The sequence below is a fragment of the Spea bombifrons genome, chromosome 4 (assembly GCF_027358695.1).
Source record: "Spea bombifrons isolate aSpeBom1 chromosome 4, aSpeBom1.2.pri, whole genome shotgun sequence".
NCBI classification, from domain to species: Eukaryota; Metazoa; Chordata; class Amphibia; order Anura; family Pelobatidae; genus Spea; species Spea bombifrons.
The window spans coordinates 53,187,191-53,212,585 of NC_071090.1; the positions used below are offsets into that span (position 1 = coordinate 53,187,191).

Consider the following 25,395-nt stretch of genomic DNA (forward strand, 5'->3'; position numbering starts at 1 on the left):
ATGGTATATGTCCCTAAGGGTTCATAGTAAATATATATTCCTAGTCCTCCAAGTTAACTTGTTTTATATCTGCTTCCCACAGAGGATTTATTTGTGTAGTTTGATGTCTGATTTCTGGCATAAGTACAATGCCATGCCTATTTGAATATAGCATCACAACTCAGATAAATATGTTGAATGTCTTTTCCATGGAGATATGAGACTGTATTAATACACATGTGCTAGTCAGTAACCTGGTAGATTTCTGGGTCTTAAGCATCTCCCCACAATGTCCTTTTTACATAGCAAAAAAGACAGATGTAGCATAACACCTTTGGATGTTACAAATTAGCAGGTGCACAATTTCCAGCTACATTTATAGTTTTTATGATGTGTATGGTGCACATTTCATTTGTGTGTGTTAAAAAGGGTACCTTAAATTAATTGATACATAAATTCTACATTGTGTTGTTACTGCATTTCCCCTGCCATAGAAGATGTCCTATAAATTACTGCTGGTACAGCTGTTGACTAGGAGGAAAGTTACCCCATGAAGATCACTGACTTGCTTTCTGCACATGCCTCTTATTAGACCACTCGGAGTGCTCCTCAGAACCAGCACCTGAGCTGACACCTGGTTTTTTATTTCTTGTGCGCAGCTAGGCAGGTGAGGCTTTCCATGTTCAAGGCAAATAGACGATGGGTAATGAAAACAAATGTAAGGAGAGTATTTTCATGATTCCTTCCATACATTGAATGTAAAAATAGGTAAAATATAAGGTGACACTCAGCTATCATATGCATTAAAGTTCATATGCTGGCTGGAATGTCCCTTTAATATAGATCTTCACAAACTGCCAGACTTGTATTTTAGGATACATAGCCAACTATAATTAGCAAGTGATCGGTAGTTTTGATTCTGCGTAGAGAGTGTGTCACAACTATTCCTTTTTCTGAGTGCTGATTGCTTCTGGTGCCGTCTGCTTCTGACAAGAACTGTCTCTGACTACAGACATCTCATAGACAATACTACATGAAAGTTGAAGCTTTTTGACACAGTTCACCGAGCATCTTTCAGAATGTAGGACATCAGGGTGAGACCTGGGCTTCCATTGTGTGAATACTTGAGAAAGGAAAGGTTAACAAGGGTCTAACCTTGAAAACACTGAAAGGGAATGGTATCACTTTGGATAGTATCTTTTCCCTCCGACCCATTTGTCAAGTCATCTATATAATATCCATTAATCTCTTAGATGACCTTTCATTGAACCCACCATTATTTTATGACACCAATCATCATCACGATACCTATTTGCTTTAGGAACTGGTTAAGGGAAATCATCTTTGTTTCCATATCTCTCTTAGTATGTCATGAACTCAAGCTCAGTGTACAATGCTACCTGATTTTCACCTTATGGTGGCTTTCTGGCATTACATGCTTATTAAAGGTGCTGTTCCTTTTGGAACTGAAGAATCAGAAGTAGCATTTCTAATATTGCTGACTGCCCAAACAGAAGTAATGATTTAATCATGTAAAGTTTAGTTAGTCCTAATTTTGCAGGGAACACTTAATTGTCATGAAACACAAAAGCAGACACCAATAACAAAAAACTCCTTGAAAGTGTCTGTGTTGTTTTTATATGATTAAACCTTAAGAGAAAAGAATATAATGAGATAATTTCTACAGTTTAAATATAGTGTGTAATGTTTTGTCTTAACGGAACAGCATCTAATACATACTGGAGATGCCATTACACATGGGTGTACACTCTTTAAATAAAATAGGATAAACTATTCAACTAATTACCCTGAATATTCTTTTAAAATGTTAATACATAATATAAACTGTTACAGTTCGTATCATATCAAGTAAATGAAGTGAAAAAATAGCGCCATGACCTGTTTTTGAAGGCACAGTTAGTTCTGTTGGGAATTTAAATACTATTCTTGATGTACAATGTGGTTTTTACATTTCCATTAGGTTCTCAACACAAGCTGGTGTTACTTTGACAGTAAATAGTAAATGTGCCATATCAACTGTATGTACTTAGAAACCTAAGGTTAAGGTGTCACGCGTATAAAACTGTGTCCGTACTTAATGCCTTTAAAAAAAAAAAAATTGTTACAGAAAAGTACCGACCATACCTTGCATTTGCTTAAGATTTTCACATAACACTATATGTAGCAATTATTGGAAATCTAAACATTGTGAAATATTTTCATATTGTAGCCAGATATTTATGAGGTGTAATTTTATACTGCATAATGTAGGACTTCAATCCATGGGATTTGGGTAAATACCTTTGCCTCTGACATCATGGGAACAACATTTCCTGGATATCCATGTTATGGCTATTTTCTTTATTTTTCTAATTCTAGTAGTAAATCTGGCAAACTTTCATTTTAGAAACTTTTCTGATATTTTCTTTTTTCCTGCCTAAGGCTAGGCCAGAATTGTCTGAATCCATTTACCTTGTGATCCCTAACAGCTGTCAGATACAAATAAAAGTTAACATTTTGTTTGATTTAAAAGCCAGCCATACCAGGAAAAAAGCACGTGCAATGCATTATAGAAGTGTGACTATATGCATTATTATACATTTTTAAAAGATGTTTTCTTATACCCTTTTCCTCTGTGTCCCTGAAATGCTAACCAGTTACTTGTTTCAAATAATTTATATTAATTTAATGTTTTATATAGAGCAATCGTAATCCATAGAACGAGTAGTATATAACATAACAATTTGACTTACAGAAACAACAGGCGAGGTTACAATATATATAATGATATGATAATGATAATCAATTTTTAATATGTAGGTTAAGACACAATCATTAACTGAAACAGAAACTGTTGTTTAGTAGGAAGAGCCAAACTCACTAACAAGGTGAGGTTGTGGAAGATAGTTTAATGACAAAGATTAATGGAAGATGTCCAGCAATGCCATCAGATCCACATTGACACCCATATACTGTCCAGAAACGTCTGCTCACAAGTTGTTTTCCTGGAGACAAAAAGCATACTTCCCACATGGAAGCAAGGCCAAGTTACTCAACGTTTTATAAAAACACGAGAACTGGAGTGCAGAAAATGGCAGCAGGTGCTCTGGATTGATGAAGGCAGTTTGTTTGCCAAAGGGCTGGAGACAGGTACAAGAATGAGTGTTCTTCAGGCAACAGTGAAGCGTAGTGGAGATTCCTTGTAAGCTTGGGGCTGCATTTCTGCAAATGGAGTTGGGAATTTGATCAGAATTAATTGTCTCATCAATGCTGAGAAGTACCAGCATATACTTATATATCATGCAATTTCCATCAGAGGCATCTCTTGGTCCCAAACGTATTCTGCAGCATGACAACGACCTCGTTCACACACCCAAAGTCATTAAGAACTATCTTCAGTGTAAAGATAAACAATGACACCAGGAAGGGATGGTTTGGCCCTGATCTCAACATCGTTGCTTTGCATTGTGTTAAATGATAAAAAGGAATTAACAACATGTCGTCTATTTTTAAAAGCATTCATGCTTTACTGTGTTTTTATTTCAAACCTGCCTTAAACTGTCCTCTATCTGAACGTCACTTTAACTTTTTTTTTTAATAAATAAAGATGATTGACTGTTTTAGTATGACAGATGATCTAGTGTTGGTTACCATGAATTGTTACTAGAACTGTGCTTGTCTATATAATTGATCCACAAACACTGACACCCAACCATAGTTCCCTGCATTAAAAAAGCCAAACTGCCCCTGTAAACGCATAGTTCAGTCGGTAAGGTGATGTAAAAAATCTTCCTAGTCAAACTATGCATCATGTAAGGCCAGCTCAGCCCTTCTTACAAGTGAAACTCACTGGGATTGGGATTTCTTAATGTATAGACAAGTTAGATAGCTGAATCTACAGTTCTAAAATACTATTTCCTCGTCTGACGCTACACATGCACCTAAAACCTCAGTCAACTGTGAAAGCACCAAGCGTTTCTCATAGCACTTGCCTTTGTATCAAAGTGATTATCGCATTTTATCAATTCAGTCCTTGTTCGAAGGATCTCAGTTTCATCTCCTGTCATACCATCAATGTTTATTCTGCTTGTAGAATTCATGGGTGGATATGCCTGTAATCTAAAAGGATGAACGTGTACCAAGGTTTTATATCCACAAGTGTGCTTTATGTATATGTATATAATAGAAATGTACATCTAAGTCAGTGTTTTGACATTTGCTCGAGATAAAGATGCTGATTTTTTGTATTATTCAGGAGCTCAGACTGCCACAGTTTTGTTACACACGAATCCCCAATTGTTAACAGTGTGGAATATATAAATATTTATTAACAGCATAGGTACAGTTAAGATCTCTTTAATGTCTATGTCACCGGGAATGCACAGATCTTACCTACACTTCAAATAAATTGGTTATGATATCAGGATTTGTTTTTGTATGTTACAAAACATTGAATTTTAATAAATCTTATGTAGTTAAATGAAAACTATAAACACTCTGTTAATAGCTGCTTTAGAGACCACTTTATATATACCACTCTCTTTATTGGTCCACTTTTATTAGATAGAAAGATAAGACAACAGCCAAGAATAAAATAACGAGGCAATATATTTATATTACTAAGTGGCATTGATATCTACAATCATACCTAAATCTTTGGTAAGAATGTTGTAAATGTATTAAAAAAAATACATATCAGTGTAACCTTGTTGCAGTTACCTCAAACATAGAGGTTTTTATGTTCTTGTTTGTATGCAGTAACTATAAACAGTTTCAGCCCAATATTTCTTTGTAAATTGCTAGATTAAATGAGAAGTGTCTACGGCTGCAATCCCTATGCTGGCTGTTTGATATACTGTCTCCTCGATGGTACTGCTTAATGAATACTCCCTGAAGATCTAATTTTCCCATAATGTGGTAATTTAAATCAATTTCAATATATTACAGCGTTTACTGGCTTTTCAAGACTTTAGTGGCAATATGCATTATGGTTGTGTTGGATTAGCTTGCGCAGTTAGGTGTTAGTGGCTTGGTCAGCCACCGTCTTTGGGGGACTTACTAAAATACATTCTAGAACAAAAAAAAAATAAAGTATTAGATGCAGTATTTTTGGTGTCATAGGTTAGTTTAATGTCCCATGCAGCCTCAGCAACGAAGAATGCTTATTAAAGTACTTTGTAAGTACTGTAATATGCATTCTTTACCTGTCAGTCAGTGTTAAAGGGCACCCATTGAGCTAAGTGGTAGTGTTTTCTGCATAGACATGCCAGGGGGAGAGTCTGGTAACCCCAGTTTCAGGGGGCCTACTAAAGTATCTACAGTTGCCGAACACATCTTCTGTAAGTTGGGGGTGCAAGGAAAGGGAGCCAATGCGTGATGGGGTTCTGGCAAATCCCACTATGCATTTGCAAGGGGACAGAAACGAAAATGTATGGGAGACAATCAGCTGCCATATACATTAAAGTGCAAATGATGGCTGGAGTGTCCCTTTTAATTGGATGTCTGTATAACAAATGGGAATTGGAATAATGGCCACTCATGCAACCTTGTCATGTAGTTTCTGTAGAGATTTGTAAGGGCCATCCAGGCAAAGGAAGTTCTGTACCGTGTACAAATCGAGTTGGAGCATGCCTAATACGGTTTGTGTCGCCATAAAGAATGATAATACACCTTATTTCATTACAATACCCTGCTAATGATGGTATTTGCATCCCCGGCATATCTGTGCATGATTGCCGGTAATAATCCTGTCATAATATGCGAGTGTCTCATTCCAATTGCAGCAATGAATTCAAAGATACATAGTACACATTTATTTCTGACTTTATAATGCTTCCTACTCATTAAATACTAAATGACTCATCCAGACATCTTAATACAGCGTAAAGTGACTGAGAGAACTAATAATTTTTCTCACTTTTTTTTTCAAACCACACAAGCATGTTACTGATTTATAATTAATGCAAATTAAAGCTGTAAGCTATGTATTTCACATTAGGAAAAAGGCTTTTGCTGTGGTTTATGACTGCAGCGACCTTGTGTGGTGTAAGCTCATTTGTTTCTATTTAATATTTTTAAGTACATATCTCTAGGATTGTTTATTACCATATGATAAATATAAGTGACAGTACTTTAAGAAGGCTTCCCTCTTTGTCATAAAGCTCAAGGGTACTGTCTTGTATCAAAATAAATGTGCCTCCTTATCTAATCTTTCACGCTGAGTTAATTGTTTAGGGAAATCCTATTTAATGGGGCCCTGTTGGAGTTTAATAAATTAGATTTCTAGTTTGTTCTATACCTTACATAGCGAAGCCCTAAATCGCATTGTGTTTCTTACTGATAGGCTACAATTTTGAGCCGAAATGATCCACTTCTGAATAAAGGCTCCGACTTTCTTGTAAGCACTGAAGAAACAAAAAGTACAACTTTTTCTTTTTTTTGCCTTAAACACATTTTTTTGACGATTTTAACGTTTCAGCAATTTAAATGTCCTGTTTTTCAAAAAAAAAAAAATAAGAAAGAAATAGAATAATTTACTCACACCAAACAGAAAAAAAAGGAAAGAGCCTCCCCAATAAGGTTTGAATAATAAGTTATTTTGCAATGAATATTAAAGCAATCTGTACCTTTTAAAATTCAAAGTTACTTCTTTCATTGAAGAGTATAGCCCAAGAGATGGCTGCCAGGTTCAGTCACTTTCTAATGCAAAAAGTACTTGATAAGGATTTTTTTTTTCACAGCGATTCCCTGATGCATCTAATATGTCAAAAATAATTAGGTTTTGGCAGATTTATCATTGCAGCACAAGCCTTTCCTTGAGTAGGGCCTGGATCATGTTAAGCCTTGTTTGTGTGCGACAGCATTATTATTCTTGTTAGTTGCCCACTTCCCCATCACTCTGTTGTGTTTGGAAATTTCCCACCTCAAGTTGTGTTCCTCACCAGTGTTTTTTGTTCATTTATTGACAGTTGGTAAAGATATTCATTAATTTAGAGTTAAAAACATGTATCATCATGTCTTGCTGAACTGCTGGGCTGAAGTTGATTAATAGCAAAGCCTTGCTGCAGGTTTCCCTCTTGAGAAGCGGCACACTAGCCCTGCATATTAATAAGAGAATGTGCTTTCTATTAACAAGATAAAAAAGCAGGTCTTCTCTTGCTTTAGGGGCAAGAGCAATGTACGTTTGACTGTGTACATATGTGTGTATACATATATCACTGGCAATCACATTACATAAGTATATATATAGATATAGATATATATATATTCTTGTTAATTTTTGAGAGATCAATCTAAACCAGTTTATGTACCCATAATTTAAATGACTTTAATGCCTCTCTTTCACATGGGACTCCCCTTAACCCACTTCTCTCCTCCACATATATCCCTACATCTTTCCTCCACATATATCCCTACATCTTTCCGTATCTCTCCTTAACACATTTCTTCCTCCTATACTACCTGTCTCTCCCATACACTGCCTCAGCTCTGCTTAGTGGGATACTGTCCAATCGTAGTCTGCCCAGCATGAGGGAATGAGAGGGAGTGAGGAAGGAATGAGGAAAGATGGGGACTATGGGGCATGTCTGGTGGGGTTTCCTAGGATTATGCCACTTTGGAAAGATATATCATCCCTGATTGTGGATATGTTGGGGATGAGTATCCCTCTTAGGGATGCTCACTGATTAAATCGCTCCTTCCCAATGCAAATGTATTATGTGTTTTTTCAAGCTTCACTATTGGGAAGGCTCCACCTGTGTTAAGGGAGGTTCGGGATATAATTGAGACTCACAGGAGAATAGGAAGATAGGTTAAAGCAGTATGTTAAGATTTGGGATCTGTGGATCTCACGGTCCTTTTAGGCTGAGTGGGGTGGTAGTCCCCTGGGCGGCTCGGGGAGGGAAATCTCTCCATCATATGTTTTCCTTTCCTTGGCGTTTGATACACAGTGCCTCTTATGTGCGTTGGAATATTATTATAATTTTTTTTTTTTTTTGCAATGATTCAATGTAGGTTTTGGGGTGGCATGTGGTAAATGTTTCTTTGAGCTGATATTAATTTGGATCTTTACCACTTTGTCTTTGTAATTTCAAACTGAATTTATGCATGCTATCCCTAATAAGCATTAAATTACAAAAAAATGTACTAGCAATTAATTGAAGTTGTGACCATCTGTTTTGCTTTTCAGACATTCTATCCATGTCAAGGAAGAGCCAGTGATTGCTGACGACGAAGACTGCCCAATGTCCCTGGTCACAACAGCCAACCACAGTCCAGAATTGGAAGAAGACAGAGAACTTGAGGAAGAGCCATTATCTGAAGATCTGGAATAAAACCAACAAAAAAAATAACAAAGAAGAGACTTGAGAGACCTCAAATGAAGGGACATATCACTGACCTTCATAACCACTCCACAACCATGAATATCAACAGATTTTTACTGTGACTATTTATTACACATGGTTAATGGAGACAGTCCTGGAGGAACTTGTTAAACCAGCCCTTTGGGATTCAACACAACAGGCAAGATGCTTGTTGTCTTCTTTTTTAAGACAAAAACTGATTTTCTTGAAAAAAAACAAAAAAAACTGTTCTTTATATAATGGCTTGCCCATTTAAATGTATGGCTCAAAAAGGGTTCATGAAATGACTAAATATGAGGATACATGTTCTATAGAAAGCAAACGGCCTCATATACTGCCAAAAATAGTGTTAGTTTCATCAATGTGAATCTCAAACATACAGTAGTATAATGTTAGAAACAATTGCTGGTCAAGTTTAACTTGTTGCCATTGTTTTTAATTTGCACAGAAGTAGAATCAGAAATATCACTGCTTGTCCTGGCCAAATTTAAAGAAACAAACAAGCACATTTATTTTATTTCATGCTTTTTGGGTTTTTTAATTTATTTTTTATGTTGGTGCCACCAACTGTAAATGACATAAGTTAGCTATTACATAACCACAGTAGTTAGACTGTTGCAACAATCTAAAAACCTTAGGCTTCCAGTCTGTGCTGTTAGTGTTAAGTTGTAAAGTGCAATCCTAAACTAACATTGTCTGTGCAAGCACCATAGAACCATTCGCATATCTGCATATACCTTACAACTGTACTCCTTACCTCCTTGTGATAAAGCTTTGTCTACCTGAAAACACAGTCAAAGGCTACAGCTGCAAACCAAAGCCAACTCTAACAATGGCCAATCGCTCCACAACAGAAGCAGCCACATGCTTTGGTCAGTCTTCTGTAACTTCAATTGGTACAAAGGAACCTTTTCGTGAACTACCTGCTGTTTTCTGATGACCTCTGGGATCTTTCATTTAGCCCGATACAAAGAAACAAATAAGAAAATGTTAATTAAGTTCTAGTGTATTCTGAGGCCAAAAGCCACTCAAAAACATCAGAGATTTGCTTTCACGTAAGACGAGGGTGAGAACAGTCTCTCCGGCGGAAGTTATAATCGAAAGCGAAACAGTGAAGATCACCAACCAAAATAAATATGTGTACTTGATACAAATGCAGATTGCATACTGTTATATATTGAAAACATTGTGGTTTTTATTTACTTACCATCCAACCAGTTGTTTTTCTATGGTGAATACACGTCGTTAGAATGTCTTGTACTGTATGGTCTTTATCTGTTGTGTACTATTTTTATAGTTATAATAAACAACAAAAAAGTAGGAACCAAACATAAACGGTCTAGTAAAGCCAAAAATTAATTTCATATTGATTTCAAGTGAGCTAGGTGAGTTTTTACACTGAAAGCAAAGATATAGCAATTTTAGACCATGGTATTTATTTTCAATCAAACCAAAGTTACATATAATTCTGCCTCTGCTTATACGGGATATTAACACTAACAATACCCTCCCTTTTGAAGACTTGCACAGACCAAATGGTTGGGATGCTGGTTTTCAAAAACAACTCCTAACTCCCAAAAATGTTCCAATTCCCTCCTATTGAAAATAACATAGTCAGATGTTTTGCTGAAACCTAGAATCTTTACGTGTTGCTTTTCATGTGCTGTGCCAAGTCTTGATGATATTTTTACCCCAACCAAGGGACCTCACAACCTAATTATGGTTATTGCTTTACAAACAGTTTTTGACAGAAGGTGGCTGCTAGAGCTTTAAACACATACCAGTTCCATGAGATTGGACTGGTTCTTGCAAACTAAGCTCATCATTTATTTTTTTGCTAGAGTCAGCGAAAAAATACTAAAAAAAGATACACACAGTCATCTATCATGCCAAATAGAAGGACACAATGGCTTTCAAAAAGGGTTTTCCCACTAACCCAAAAGGCTTTCTGAAAGCTTCTACCTCTGCAGAAAAAAATAGAAACAAGAAAAAAAAAATAACATCAGATAACATTAATTGTCAGAACGTCACGATAACTGCTACTTTTCATGCTGTTTGCCTTCTGGTTATGATCAACGGAAAGTTAAGACAACTAGTATCTAAACATGTCACATTACTACGGATTGCCCTAGATAGTAAAAGAATGAGAATAACCAGACAGGGGCAATCACTCTTCACATGTGTCCACCTAGGTAGATTTAAAGTTAATCTGGTAATTATACACCATCAAGAAAGTGGCCAAAGACTACAATGCTAAAGTATGCATACCTCAGTTATCAAAACTTTGAAAGGAAGTCTCAGCCACATAATGCATATACCTGTAGAGTTTTGCATGGGTTTTGTATAAATACAATTAAAAATAGCTGCTTGCACATTATACCAGAAAAACCTCCAAAACTGCAGTTGCTTTGAAATTAGATGTTAGGTTTTTTGGGGTTTTCTGAGATGCTCGGTCTGTATTTTGATAATTGTGCATATTCTGTAAAAATGTTGGTGGACCCATAAATGACCAGACTTTTTTTCTAAGGAAACTGTTGCTTTAATGCATTTCATGACTTTTTACTCTTATTATCATTGCTTGCTAGTAATAGCAAAAAAAAAAACCTGCTTTTTTTTCCCCCGCTCTGCTTTGCGTAGCTGTTGTAAGGCTTTGAACTAATGTATGTATTTATTGCTTGATCTTCTGTGCATATCTTATAAAGCATAATGTCTGACAATTTAATCGGCTCATGTATTCTTGCTTCTATCATACGCTGATGATGGGGAACCATTATATTTTGTATACAGCCAATTTTAACTGTAGCACAAACATCTGTTTATGTATTGGTGGTATATACCTGTTTATTTATGTTTTTTGAGGTAAAAAAACAATTTTTTGATACTTTTTATTTTTCATTATGGTGTACTGTGTTCATACCTTGAATTCTCTGACGTTAGAAGTCATGGTTGAATTGTAACAGCTGTTATTTGTTCTGTATTCATGGCTTTCACTGCTGAATAAAATAAATGGACCAAACCTAGGAATTGAAAGAAAAAAAAAACTGTCTACCTCTAACACCAGGGAGTTACCAGAATTTTATTTTACATAGTTTTGTCTTTAAAAGAAAAAAAAAATACACACACACAACCGCTTAAACCAAATTGGTTTATAGCTTGCATTATATATAGTTACATTCATGATACAGTTCTACTGTTAGAGAATCAAATTTTCATGTGACTGTTACTTTTAGGCATTGGGTAGAATTACCTCTAACTGGGTTTTCAGAGACGAGGGAAGCTACCGTAATCATTCTACAACCACAGCTATTTAACTTCACACTTATAATTTGTTATTGAGGGAATCAGGAGCACAGGTAGAACTAAAACCTACTGAACCACTTAAAAAGCAAACTATTTTACAATATATTGACATTGTTCACGATCACTTGAAGCTGTTACAAATTCATTCACGTTGCTATCCATACTTCAATTGTGACATGCTAAAGTGTGAAAGTTAGTATTTGCTTTTTAGAAAAAAAAAAACAAAACTAAAATGAAAAAAAAAAAAAGAGAAAATCCTGGGTTTCTTGTATGATGTAGCTACGATAAAATGTATCACTCTTTTGCATTGTTGGTATATTTGTTCAAATAATTAGAAAATTTCATCAATGAAAACTGATTCAGTTAAAAAGGATGTACATTTTTACTATATGTATAAACAATATTTCTGAACTGTTGGATGTAAACATGTATATGAAACCATTTCATTCATTTGCCTACATTTCTGGAATAAAATAAAATATCTAAAACCTTTCACTGTTAACATATTTGAATTCTTCTACTACCTGTTTCTTTGTTAAGCAAATGTTGTCACCCATTATGTGCCACTGATAATACACTATCAATCAAGTCATTGCTGATTGATAGTGTTTTAGACAACATTGCTGTTGATTACAACACATCTTGACAGGATTTGCTGAACCTTGTAGCGAACCTTAATGCATTCCAAACGCTGAAAACGGATCGGTTCTGTAGTTTCAAGCTGCTACATATAGAGGTAGGTAACATTATTCAGACCAACAGTTGAGGTATATGTTGTGTATCGGGATAAGCTGTCTTATTTTGATCTCGGGGTAATGATGCAGGATAGTCTAATCCTCCACTAATATGGTGGCTCAGAAGTATAAACCATAAACTAAATCCCCCAAATGTATACACTCCCGTCAAACCCATACCAAAAGAGGATGTCACGACACCCCATAAGAAATGTTATTGTGCTAATGGTGCAGAAAGCCCAATTATGGTTAACAGATATACAGTATATGCACCTATAATGGATTTAACCAAACATTAAATCTTGATGGCACCTGTCTGAGAGTTCTTATATAAATTAACACACTCCTAATGTGAACTAATCACATCTTTGCATCTATTGTTTCATTGTAAATCTTAAATAATAACATGTCTTTAACACAGTAATGCTTAAAGCATAATGTTAGTATCCAACATACAACATTATTTATATGTCATGTGTAATCAGCAGACATTGGTCAGACAAAATTTACATTTCGGAGCCAAAATCCCCTTGCAATCCGTTGATGTATCCCAAACTCCCACAGAATTGAGTTATAATGTGTTTCCTTTAGCCAACTAGCAGCAGTCCTTTAACACTGTAAGTAACTCTCAGCTTCCTTAATCTAGTGCTGTTTTTTATTTGATATACACATTTTTGCACACATTGGATTACATGCTTATTATTTTGGCTGTTTTTCATTAATTTTCATATTATCCTATGGTGCAAACATGCCTTTGAGAGAGGATTTGAGCATATTCCTTCTATCAAGGGATTTCTATTGTTAAGCGTCCCAAAAAAATGCAAAAAGAGAAACACACCTTGAAAGGCATACACATTCAGATTCTGGGTTGCTTCTGAAATGACCAACATGCATATACAACAAAGCAAGAGATCGGCGCACACTCAGTAACTACTATTTAAGGCATACATTTTGGGGATTTTTAGCCATTTCAGAATTCCAAGAACATACTTAGTCCAACTATAAATAAAGACTATGGATCAAGTATTTGTGATCAATCCTAATGCCTATAGGTACTAATATAGCAATTCCAAGGTGAAGGATAGGAAGGTTCATCGTTGCCATGACAAACGACAAGGTGTTTTCCAAAAGATTTAAGTCCAAAAAGGCTCCCACTATTTTTGATGGAATATTGGATTTCACAATAATTTAGTGGTTTATGAGTTGCACATGAAATACCATGGTAAGTAATATTCTGTGGATTTCTTTCAATCATTTGAGAAATCCACCAAAAGCATGGTTTCTGAAAAAAGTGTTAAAAAATATCTGAAGATGACAAAAGTAAATTATGCATTTATTTGTTCATGTAGGTTCAAGTGTCCAATATGGTTGCTCCCCTTACTACAGCTAATTCTTTGCACCCTAGTTAAAATCAGACAACCGTGATCCAAAAGCCCCTTTGTTCTTATATCCCGCCATCATTCCAACATGATAAAAGCAGGTGCAGTTGACAGGAAAAGCTGTAAATATTATATATTGGCGACGGTTTGGCTTTTATTGCAGAATCACACTACTCAATCCCTCAAAAAGTTGCTTTAAATACTTCACATGCCACTTCTCACAATGTAGTAATATAAAAATAAGTTCCAGACTGATTCATCACTCTGTCATCACGCCAAATGCCATGAAAGTCAAAAGGTGTCACAAAATAATATCACACCAGACAGATGATGATGTTCAATGACAGTAACCACATCCTTATTTAGTTAACCACTGTCTTACCTGTAAATGTGAGACTCGGTGTTTAGAAAAGTATATGCTTTATAATGTTTAAAACGCTCCTTTTAGGTATCAACCATTGTTGGTTTACTGCATTTTTTATATGACCCGAGCACTTAGTTGACTTGGCAAAATCTTTACATATTTTTAACATTTTGCCCAACTTGAAAATGTATTTTAGATTTTAGAGTTAGAAAATGAGCCGTCTCTCTCATCTTCCTCCTCCTCCCCTTTGATACTTCTATATCAGTAAGAGGTGCGGCAACAATCACATCTTTCAGGTAACATTGAAGAGTTCCACTACTTCCATTGATTTCATTGTGTGCTGAGCTCCTGTCGACTTCAATGGGAGGACTACGGGGTATGTTTCAGCCTGTTGCTTTCAGTAAAGGCAGCCAGCGGAGGAGGAAAATAAGACAAAAGACGCTGACTCCCAAGGTTTTCTAACCCAAAAAACTAAAGACCACTTAACTATTTGCATGCAGTAAAATGCATACATGGAAGTTCCAGCTCTTGTAAAATCGTACCATTATGAAAAAAAAAATTATGTTACTTTCCATAAAGCCAAAATGCAACATTTGCATTTTAAATTCATCTTACATGTAGACAATGAGTAAAGGTATCTGAACTTTGTTTCCCGAGGATCTATATGAGGATTCCTCCCCTACCATTACATAAGTAAGGGAAAAGAAGAGAGAGAGAACTTTGGTATAGGAAACTGAGACACAGATCTCCATGAGGTTAATGTTTAAGCTGAATATCTCCAAAACAATTGCACTGGTTGACAAACAAAAAGCACAAGCTATGGGAAGTTTTAATTAAAAAAAAAAAAGCTATAAAAGCTGTGACAGCAGTTCACCTTTAAGTGATGATGCTAAGTAAAATGACCCATATTTGCCTCATCATGGAACAAAGTGAAACGTATTTTACACTCTAAGAACTAAGCTAGTTTTATGGATCTTAAGATGCAGTGAATCAGTTAAGCAGGTAATACCAACAACAGATAAAGGAATAGAAGTGTGAATAAAAATATGTGCCTGATGATATGTAACTGGAAAGTGTGCATTTAATAAAATTGAAGCCATTTGCTATCATTTTATGTTCAATAATGCATCGCATATTGTTTTCTAACTGCAAGTAAATCATTGTAGGCCATCAAGCATGTATTACAACATGACATTAGGTGCAATAGCTTATTTAAATCGACATTACAGAGCTATTTTGTGTGCTGCTGTACACAACTCATTATCCATTTCCTTTAAATCAAGTAGGCCATTAGTACTACTTGCATGGAGGTTTAGGTTTCAAATTAATTTACTTCCAGTTTATAAGCAAGTGTTGGACAATTTCTAGAGAGAATGAAATCTGGATATAAGCAAAAACAGTGTTTGAGTAAAATAAAACAATCTGTAGAAATGTCACAGCATTTCTTTTAGTTAGTATAATAGTTCTTTACAATTAGAATGTGTTAACCTAACCATAGATTAGTTAACTTATTAATTAATAATTTTGCCGATTATTTTGATCCATGTAATTACAAATAAACTTAGATATTTCATTCTGAACTATAATACCTTTACTTACCTGTCAAATTTTATAAGAATAACTGAACCTGTGAACAAGTGGTTTAATATGATAATATGTTTACTAACACACAAGTAATGGTTTTTTGTCAAGACCTATTACAAAAAACCCCACTTTGTTAACATTGGCTCATCAGTGTACTGCAGGGTGTATGATATTCCACCCATGTCCATCCAGTCACCCATTGATGCATGGTTGGTGATATTGATATTCTGTCAATCTCTGGCCATTTTGGGGGTGGCAGCGTGGCAAAACAAGGCACACTCCCTAAAGAACACCCAATCTACAACCAATTTTCCACAGAGCCAATGTCATATTCAGGATTTTGTGCATGCAAAGCTGCCAGCAGCCAAATGAGCAGGACACTAGCCAGGATGGTTGACAGCCAGGATAACTGTTTATCCAGCACCATCCATTCAAATTTAGGATGGTAGTCAGTTACTCTTGTGTTCACTTTGCTAACAAATGCATGTCCAGGAATGTTACAATTTACTTGCTTTGCTAAGAGAAGGATTTCATTGCAATCCTGAGAAACTGTGGTTATATGGAGGAAAATGTATTTCTCATATACCGTTACTCTTTTGCAACATACTTTTTACCAGCCTTTACTTTCAGAGTTTTATGAAATATGTTTAATAATGTCTTATTGTTGTAAAATCAATAAGAGTTTAACATTTAGTATACTGGATATCCAGTAAAAGAATATACAAAGGTTCTTCATGTAGGTGCACACAATACCTTAAACTTACAGATACATTATATATCGTATTTGCTCGATTATAAGACGACCCTGATTATAAGACGACCCCCCAAAATCTGAATATTAACTTAGGAAAAAAAGAAAAAGCCTGAATATAAGACGACCCTAAAGGAAAAAAGTTTTACCAGTAAATGTTAATTCATGTAAACTATTTTTTTTTAATAAAAGCTATGATTGAGAAAAATATTTTTTTTTTGTTTTTATTTCTTTTATATTTTCTATTGTATTTTCCAACCTGTCCCCCAGTTACGCACATCTGCCCCCAGGCTTGCCACACCAATATGGCACTGTGGCCCATGATATGCCTTTTAACCCTCTATATGCCACTGTGCCCCATGGTATGCCTTTTGACCCCCTATGTGCCACTCTGCCTCCAGAAATGCCTTATACCCCTATATCCCATTCTGGCATTTAGGGGGTTAAAATGCATATTATGGGGCAGAGTGGCATATAGGGAGGTATAAGGCATTCCAGGAGGCAGAGTGGCATTAAGGGAGTTAAAAGGCATTATATAGAGCACTCTGCCTCCAGAAATGCCTTATACCCCTATATGCCACTCTGGCATTTAGGGGGTTAAAAGGCATATTATGGGGCAGAGTGGCATATAGGGAGGTATAAGGCATTTCAGGAGGCAGAGTGCACTATTAAATGCCCCCTTAACGCCACTCTGCCTCCTGAAATGCCTTATACCTCCCTATATGCCACTCTGCCCCATAATATGCCTTTTAACCCCCTAAGTGCCAGAGTGGCATATAGGGGTGTAAGGCATTCCAGAAATGCCCTACACACACACACACACACACACACACACACACACACACACACACACACACACACACACACTTACTTACTTACCGGTGCTTCCAATTTCCTGGTGTATTGCCGGGGCAGCGGGTTGACGTCTCATTCCGCGGCAGCCGGAAGGAGGTGGAGTTGGCAGCGGGGGTTTGTATGCGTCCGTCGCAAATACCTTCCCCGGCTGTCAATGATCAGGAACTCTGGAACAATGATCTCTGACAGTCGGGGAAGGTATTTGCGACGGACGCATACAAACCCCCGCTGCCAACTTCACCTCCGGAAGCACCGGTAAGTGTGTGTGTGTGTGGGGGGCGACGACAGGAGGATCCAGGTCCCCTGCAGCGGTGCGGGGGATCTGGATCTTAGTCTCCTAATCAGACCTCTATTTGAGGTCTGATTAGAAGACGACCCCGATTATAAGACGAGGGGTATTTTTCAGAGAATTTGCTCTGAAAAAAACCTCGTCTTATAATCGAGCAAATACGGTATATAGTATATGAGAATGAACTACTGTATTTTGACCAATACACACATGTTTATCAGTGCATTTTTGGGGATCAAACAATGTTTTCTCTGAAAATGTACCTGGACACGTTTAGGCTCTAATAAACGTTTTCATATCCGGTTTTTATCTCGCTGTCTATCTCACATTACAGCGATTCACTCAAAATTATATTTTTTCCTTTAGCTACTTTGAGCGAATTGATGTGCCAGGAGAGCCTATGTGTTTTGGCCATTATACATTAGTAAAGCCTATAGATAAATAAATTAATATTAAATTTATCTCTAGGTTTTGTACTAAGCAGTGGTAATTTGTCTCCTTCGTAAAATAAACAATAAATAAATATGAATGAATGTATGTCCCTGCAGATGTCCATTAGCAATAGGAATGACATTGGGCATAATTATCCCATATTACTATTATTCCTGGTAATTGAGTAAGGAAGGCGATTGAGGAGCAGCAGCGGTAGTGGTAGTAGGGTACTGGACCTGGGCAGGCACTGGAAGAAGACAAATCCAGCCACTTGGTGCAGGACTGAATTTCTACAGTATACATAAAATAAAAAAGTGATTCCCCAGAGTAAGGCATGAGACAGAGGAGCAGCAGCAGAAGGGCCCTGGGCTTGGGCAGCACTGGCAGCCACATGCAGGACCCTGGTAAGGGACAGAATTTCTACAGAATACCAAAAACTAAAATAAATGACCGCCCCATAGTAAGGAAGGAAACAAAGAAGCAGTGGTAGCAGTTGTAAAGCGTGTGGCTTGGGCAGGCACTGGCAAATGACAAGTACATACAGCACTGGACTGAATTTTCCCAATATTTGAATATTGAGTGCTTGGTAACCTAATTTAGGCAGATTGACCTTCAAGAAAGCCACCTGCTCTACAAGGTACAATTCTGGTCCCAATAGCTTAGCGGGTCAGTAGTAGGAGGTAGTGGCAGTTCCTTAAAGTAGGCTTTGACTATTTAGGACCATTTAATTAGTCTGACTTTGAGGGGCTGATGGGTGATGCTCTGGTGGATCTAGTCCTGATGTTCTGCATGGGTGCAAGGAATTGGGAACTAGACATGTGGCTGGCACTACTGCCACTGCTGCTGGGAATTTCCATTTCCAACTCCTGTATCTTTCCTTCGCTTAGCATGACCCCTTTTGTGCTGCATCTCACACACCCTACGGAAAACCATATCCGTAGGGTTGAAAAATTGAAAAAGCAAGAGAAGACCTTTATTTTATTTCACAGTGGGAATTTGTGTACACCATAGTGTGATTGAACCTTCAAGGAGGAGAGGGGCAGTGACATGTTTTTGCATTCTAGAGGGTGAAAGCTGTATGGAGAGAATAGAGAATGTTTCCAGCACCTTGTAGAAAGTATGCCACAAGGAATGAAGTCAGTTCTGAAGGCAAAAGGAGGTCCAACCCGGTACTAGCTAATAAAGTGGCCAGTGAGTGTAGATGAGGTTTTTGAATCATAGTCCATGTTTAATACATTGTACTCTTTACCATATATATATATATATATATATTTACACAAACTCAAATATAATATTTTCGTTTTTGTATATAACAAGCTAAACTGCTAAATTATTCCCTCATAAATAATAAATCAAGTGCATTTTTCTTTTTGATAAAGGAGGTCTCTGTTACCTCCCTTCAGGCTACGTTTAACTTGTTCAGTAGTTTCACTGCTTAAAACTCTTATTGAGTGTTTACTTTTTTTAATGCAGTATTTCTGGTGATGTTTACTCTGTCTGTGAACTTGTTAGATGTCGTCCTCTGCTTTGAAGTATTAGGCCATTTTATCTTCTACTTTAGTTAACAATCCACAACAGAGATCTAGAGAATAAGATATAACTGCACCAACTGGACACAGCCCAAAAGACTCATTTTATTAAAAACCTTATTGCACATTGCTGTACATTAGTATGCATTATCCATTCTTAACTTTCCAGTTGCATGTTGTTGGAAAACAGGTTGATATTATTGAAAACTTTATATAAAGAACTTTAAGGAAAATGAAGATTGATCTTACACACCCATCATACAAGGCCTACAATGACTTATAGGACCATCTTTAATTCTAATGGAGCCTTGTTGGACATTGTGGTCAAATTTCACTAAATGGTATTTACATGTAATTCATACGTGCATGTGCAAATGGACCAAAAATGATTCAGACAGAATAATGCAGACATAATCTGACTTCATTATTCTGGTCTTCCAATGAACTTCTACAAAAGGGCAAAGCCTCTGGACTACCCCCCCACCCCGTTCCTCCAATCGGACTAAGAAAGAAGGGGAAGAACAAGACGATGCAAGAGAATAACCAAATCATAAAAGGAGCACACTAAGCACTAGATTTGTGCAAATGGACCAAAACAATTTGTATACATTTTTTGTTTCATTTTTGGTCCATTTGTTTTTGGACAACAAATTTCCTTTCTGACCTTTTCGTGCGGATGAAATTTGGAGGAATGTTTCCATTGGGAAATTATATTCATTGTCACTTACCTTCATTCACTCTCTCACACTCTCATTCACGTTCTCTCGCACTCTCATTCACTCTCTCTCACACTCTCTCTCAATGTCTCCCTACCTTCTTCGCTGACCACTTCAATGTCCCTGTCTCCTTTCTCGCAGCTCCACTTTTTTTCTTGCCTCTTCTGGTCCTTCTGTCTTCTTTCTTCATGCGCTGCTCCTTGTGTCTTCTTTCTTAGTCTGCTTGTCTGTGGGCATGGCCTCCCAGTTAACTTCCGCCAAACGGTGGGGCCTCCAGGCACATCCTCTCCTCTGTATGATTCAAATGGAATATAAACTCACAATACATTCAAAAACTTCAAATTTATTACAATGAACCCCCCCCCCAAAAAAAACAAGAATATAGTAAAATCCAATTACCAAGTAAATAACATAAAAATGGCAAACCCTATAAGGAGTATTTTTTTTGTTATTCAAAACTATTATAATACATTTTATTACAGCTTTCTTGTGTTAAGCAGAGATACCAGTGTTACATATTTAGACAACACGCAGGTCCTAGTGTGAAAAGAAACCACAAAACAAAATTAGATTCAGCGGATGGCTGTATCATGACAGAAGCTATATATGTGTTTTTGTGCATGTTCTGGGAGTTTTACAGAATTTATGCACAAAATAATATGTTACCTAACCAAGCAGAAGAGCATCGTGTCTGATCAAATAGTCATCAGAGTTGCATTTTTCTCAGTAAAAGTGCTTGTAGTCCATATAAGTGATCATCACATGGGATTGTCTAATGCAAAAATAAGTTTTTCCCAAACCGCTCTTAGGATGTCTAAGGCAACTTTTAGATGTGAATAACAAACATGAATTAGTTTACTGAGGCTGTTTTTCAGCAGAAAATGGAAAAGTTTTGTCGGAATGATGTCAGAAAACTTATTGCTTTGTAAAACTAAAACTGAATGAGTTTATTACAATTATAAAATGATACATTCATTCCTTAACATGTTTTTTAATTCATTAGTCTTTAACCGGTATTTTCCCCCCTGATATATTTGTGCTGTATTTTGTTTATTTGGACATGACTAATTATTTTAGTTAATTGCATGTTTCCAAACCCATTTTTGTTTAATTTATTTTGCTTGGCATGATTCAAATCTTGCAATGCATCAGAATGTCATGTTGCATTCCTTTTGAGTCTCTCCTCAGTGTGTTTGTGTTATTTCTCGTACACTTACACATAATTCAGTATTTACTTTTATACCAGAGTTTACATTTTAAAGTTGGACTGGCCCTAGGTGTATTGGTTAGTATTAATTTATCTTTGAGTTGGCTTGGAATGTATTTTTTACATCTCAGAACAGTTATTTTTTTCAGGCAGAGAAAGTATATGGCTACATTAGTTTCAATCTTCATATGTAGCCAACATCAAATAAATGCTCTTCTTTAGCATTGAATAATCCAGGTTCTTGTCTCTTACCATTTTGAGGATTGGCCGTAGTCTGGTTTATATATTTTTTCAGTATTTTTTCAGAGCCTGGCGGGGTTGGGGTACTTGTGTTGGAGTTTTCTCCCCTTCTGCTTGTGGACTTGTGGACAGTGAACACAAACTTTGTGCAAGGCAGCTCCGATTAAAACCTTCTATCTTTAGAGAGTAAGCTCGTGAGTGGGGCCATCAAAAGGCCACCATTCCTGCCAGAAGCTTTTCGTAAAAGCACCATAAGGCTAGATGGCAAGCTGACAGGTAGAATTATTTTCTCCTGATGTATCTGTACGGATTAATGTATTTTTCTGATGTGTTTTAACTCCCCCAATTGTACAGCACTGCATAATTTGTTGGTGCTTAATAAATAAAAAAATAATAATAATCACATCTCACTGATTAGACTGCAGGTTAGCTCCATTTATTTTTTGAAGAAGTCATTAGCCTAGTTTTTCCACCACATTATGTGAATCATTATACGCAATTTTATCTATATAAATGTATCTATATAAACTACTATGGGCAGGTTATTTTATTCCAATGTATAGGCACCTACACCCCGCAAAGTAATACATATATGAATATATTGATATGTAGCAATACAATCAATACAACTGTTCATTTAATTAGTTCCAGTTATACTGTCTGTCTGATTTGTCATTTCAAAATTTCTATTAAGTCTTCTTACAAGAATCAAAAACCGTTAGTGTTTCCTTGATGTTTTTGTTGCCAATAAAAATAACTTGAAGCTCTCAAGTTTAACTCAGAAGTCATCTTCAATCAATTGTACATGTTGAAAAATTGTTCTTTGTAAACAAAACTATAATCTCCAATTTGTTTTGGAATTCACAGGCACATGATTCGCACCACATCAATGTCATATCTTTGTGAAATCTACTCTTTAGTCTGCTGTTATTTTTTAAGTATAAAGGAAGGATGCCTGACTATGTACACTTTAACCCAGTATGTTGAGAACACATCTGAATTAAAATCTTAACACATTTTGCAACTTTTTTGAACCACCTGAGATTTGATATGTATTCATAACATAGAAAGAAGGCAATGATGTTATTAATATTGGCCAAACATGAGCACAAACCATATTGTAAAGTGAATATTGTAATAATAATACTGTTACAAACTGATATCATAAAGCTGAAATTATTTCTCTTTCTACTTTAATCACCAGCAGATTGACTTGTTTGACTATACAGCCGTACAGCTATGAAAATTACCTTTTTGTATGTGTTTGAAAGTTACTTAATTTTACCTATAACTTTAGTCATTCTGTTGGTTATGGTACTAATAAGAAAACATTCATACATTTATGAAGGAATGTACAGTGTGTAACATTTTAATGGCATTTTAATGATCCATATTCTAGCAATACTTCATGCAACCCATATTTAAAATTAGATGTTTAATCTAAACAAATATATTTTTCACTAAATTGTGAATTAATAGGGTGAGATGGAACATTTTGTCATTTATTCACTTTACAAAATGTATACCATACTTTATTCTTACATGAAAAAATAGAAGAAGGAAACCCCTTATATTGTAATGCATTTATGGTAGACTACACACTAGGCCTGACCTTGAGTTGAACCTTCCAGCAACACACTAAATCCAGAATAATATATTAAGCCATTTGACCCAACACCACCATATTTTGTTGCAAATCATGCTATACCTGTCCCTCCACATATAGAAAGTGGGTATCCTCAGTGGTGATCTGTCGGTAAATCTTGCACATCTTGCTTCCTTGTTGGAAGAACACTGTAGGAGGTACAGGTATCAATGTATCTGTGGGAGGTTGACAACATTAAAATATTACTTACTGTCCAGCTTTATATGTAACAAACATCTCCATTTGTATGATCTGTGTTCGAGGATGTGTGTGTATAAAAATGAAGTTTGTATACACAATTTTGGCCCAGCACAATGTAATGGCTGCTTCACGCACAGAGCTGCCAAAGGTCATCTGGGAAACATCTTTCTGTCAGTAACTGTATAATGATCTAGTGATAATGGTATCAGTTCTATCAGCTTATCATCAGTCTGGATGGCGTAGGCATCCCCCTGTGATATTATACTATCAATACTACATTTAGATCGCAATCTCCCTCTAGTCGGCTCAACATTAGGGAGTGCGAGATCTGTCACTTCAGACCTCGCTTTACTGCTCCGTAATCACTACCTACCAGCAAATAATGCAGAGCACGGGGATATGATGTCATCCTTGCGCTTGGCAGTAATAGCTGGAGCGTAGTGATGTGAGGGAGTAGTAAAGCGAGGTCTGAAGTGACAGACCTTGCGCTCCCACCATAGGATACAGGATGTGGGCAGAAAGAAGAAGGATCGTGGATGGTGGATGGTGGAAGAGGTAAGAGATGAGGAGAAAGGGGTGTCAGGGCAGTGTATGTGTATGTATGTGTAAGCATGTGTATGTGTGTGTATAAGATCAGTATAGGTATTTGTTAGCTAGTGTATAAAGGCAGTGTATGTGTATATATGTGTGTAAAGGGCAGTGTACATGTATAAGTGTGTGTGTAAGGGCAGTGTACATGTATATGTGTGTGTAAGGGCAGTGTACATGTATGTGTGTAAGGGCAGTGTATGTGTATATGTGTGTGTGCAATGGCAGTGTACGTGTATATGTGTGTACTTGTATATGTGTGTGTGTGTGTAAGGGCAGTGTATGTGTATATGTGTGTGTGTGTAAGGGCAGTATACATGTATATGTGTGTGTAAGGGCAATGTATATGTGTGTGTGTAAGGGCAGTGTACATGTATATGTGTGTGTGTAAAGGCGGTGTATGTGTATACGTGTGTTTATGAACAGTTTTTCCATTTAAGAATTTCTTTGCTGTTGTGGACTACTCTTCCAATGATACTCAGCCAGCATTATGGTGGACAGCTGGCTGGCTGAGAATCATGGGAATTTGTGTTCACAGCTAGCATCTGCAGCTTTACTGTTGCTGCACTTTCCATGATGCTCAGCCAGCATCATGAAAGTAGTATGTCTGGCTGACCCTCATGGGACTTCAATTCAATGTGTTGGTTATTTTTAAAATGCATGAGTGCTGACAAAAACAAAGTGTGTTTTAAGTGGCGATGCAAGTGCAACCTTGTAAAGTGCAATTGCTTGTATCGGTGAGTTTTGTGAGCTTTTAAAAAAAAGTGTCCCTCTTTCACATTTTGAAATGTTGGGAGGTATGCCATTGTACAGTACTACGGAATTTGATGGCGCTATATAAAGCAATAAATAATAATAATAATAATAATAATAATAATAATAATAATAATAAGGGCACCCAATGTGCACTCAGACTTGCTCTACATTATATACCTCACACGGTCAACCACTAAACTCAACCTAAACAATCTCATTCCTATCATCTCCAACCATAAACTCCCTCCCGTCTTCAACTGTACCCTATGGAATGCCCGTTCTGTATACAACAAACTCACTAGTATACATGACCTATTTCTCTCCCATGCTTTTAACCTCCTAGTACTTACTGAAACCTGGATCTCCTCCTATGATACCCCCGCCTCTGATGCACCCTCCTTCGGAGGACTACATTGCAGCCAGGGCCGGCCTTAGGGGTGTGCGACCTGTGCGACCGCACAGGGCGCCATGGTTGCAGGGGCG

At 36.6% G+C, this 25,395-nt stretch overlaps 1 protein-coding gene across 8 annotated transcripts in view; it reads left to right on the forward strand.

Moving 5' to 3' along the window:
- Nucleotides 1–12,134, forward strand: part of FOXP2 (forkhead box P2) — a 116,216-nt gene extending 104,082 nt beyond the window's left edge. For all 8 annotated transcript variants that reach the window (XM_053463000.1, XM_053463006.1, XM_053463007.1 and 5 more), the window contains one exon: nucleotides 8,168–12,134. In XM_053463000.1, coding sequence (XP_053318975.1) covers nucleotides 8,168–8,312 — 145 coding nt within the window. In that variant the 3' untranslated portion in view covers nucleotides 8,313–12,134. The remainder of the gene's footprint in view (nucleotides 1–8,167) is intronic.
- The last annotated feature ends 13,261 nt before the right edge of the window (nucleotides 12,135–25,395 follow it).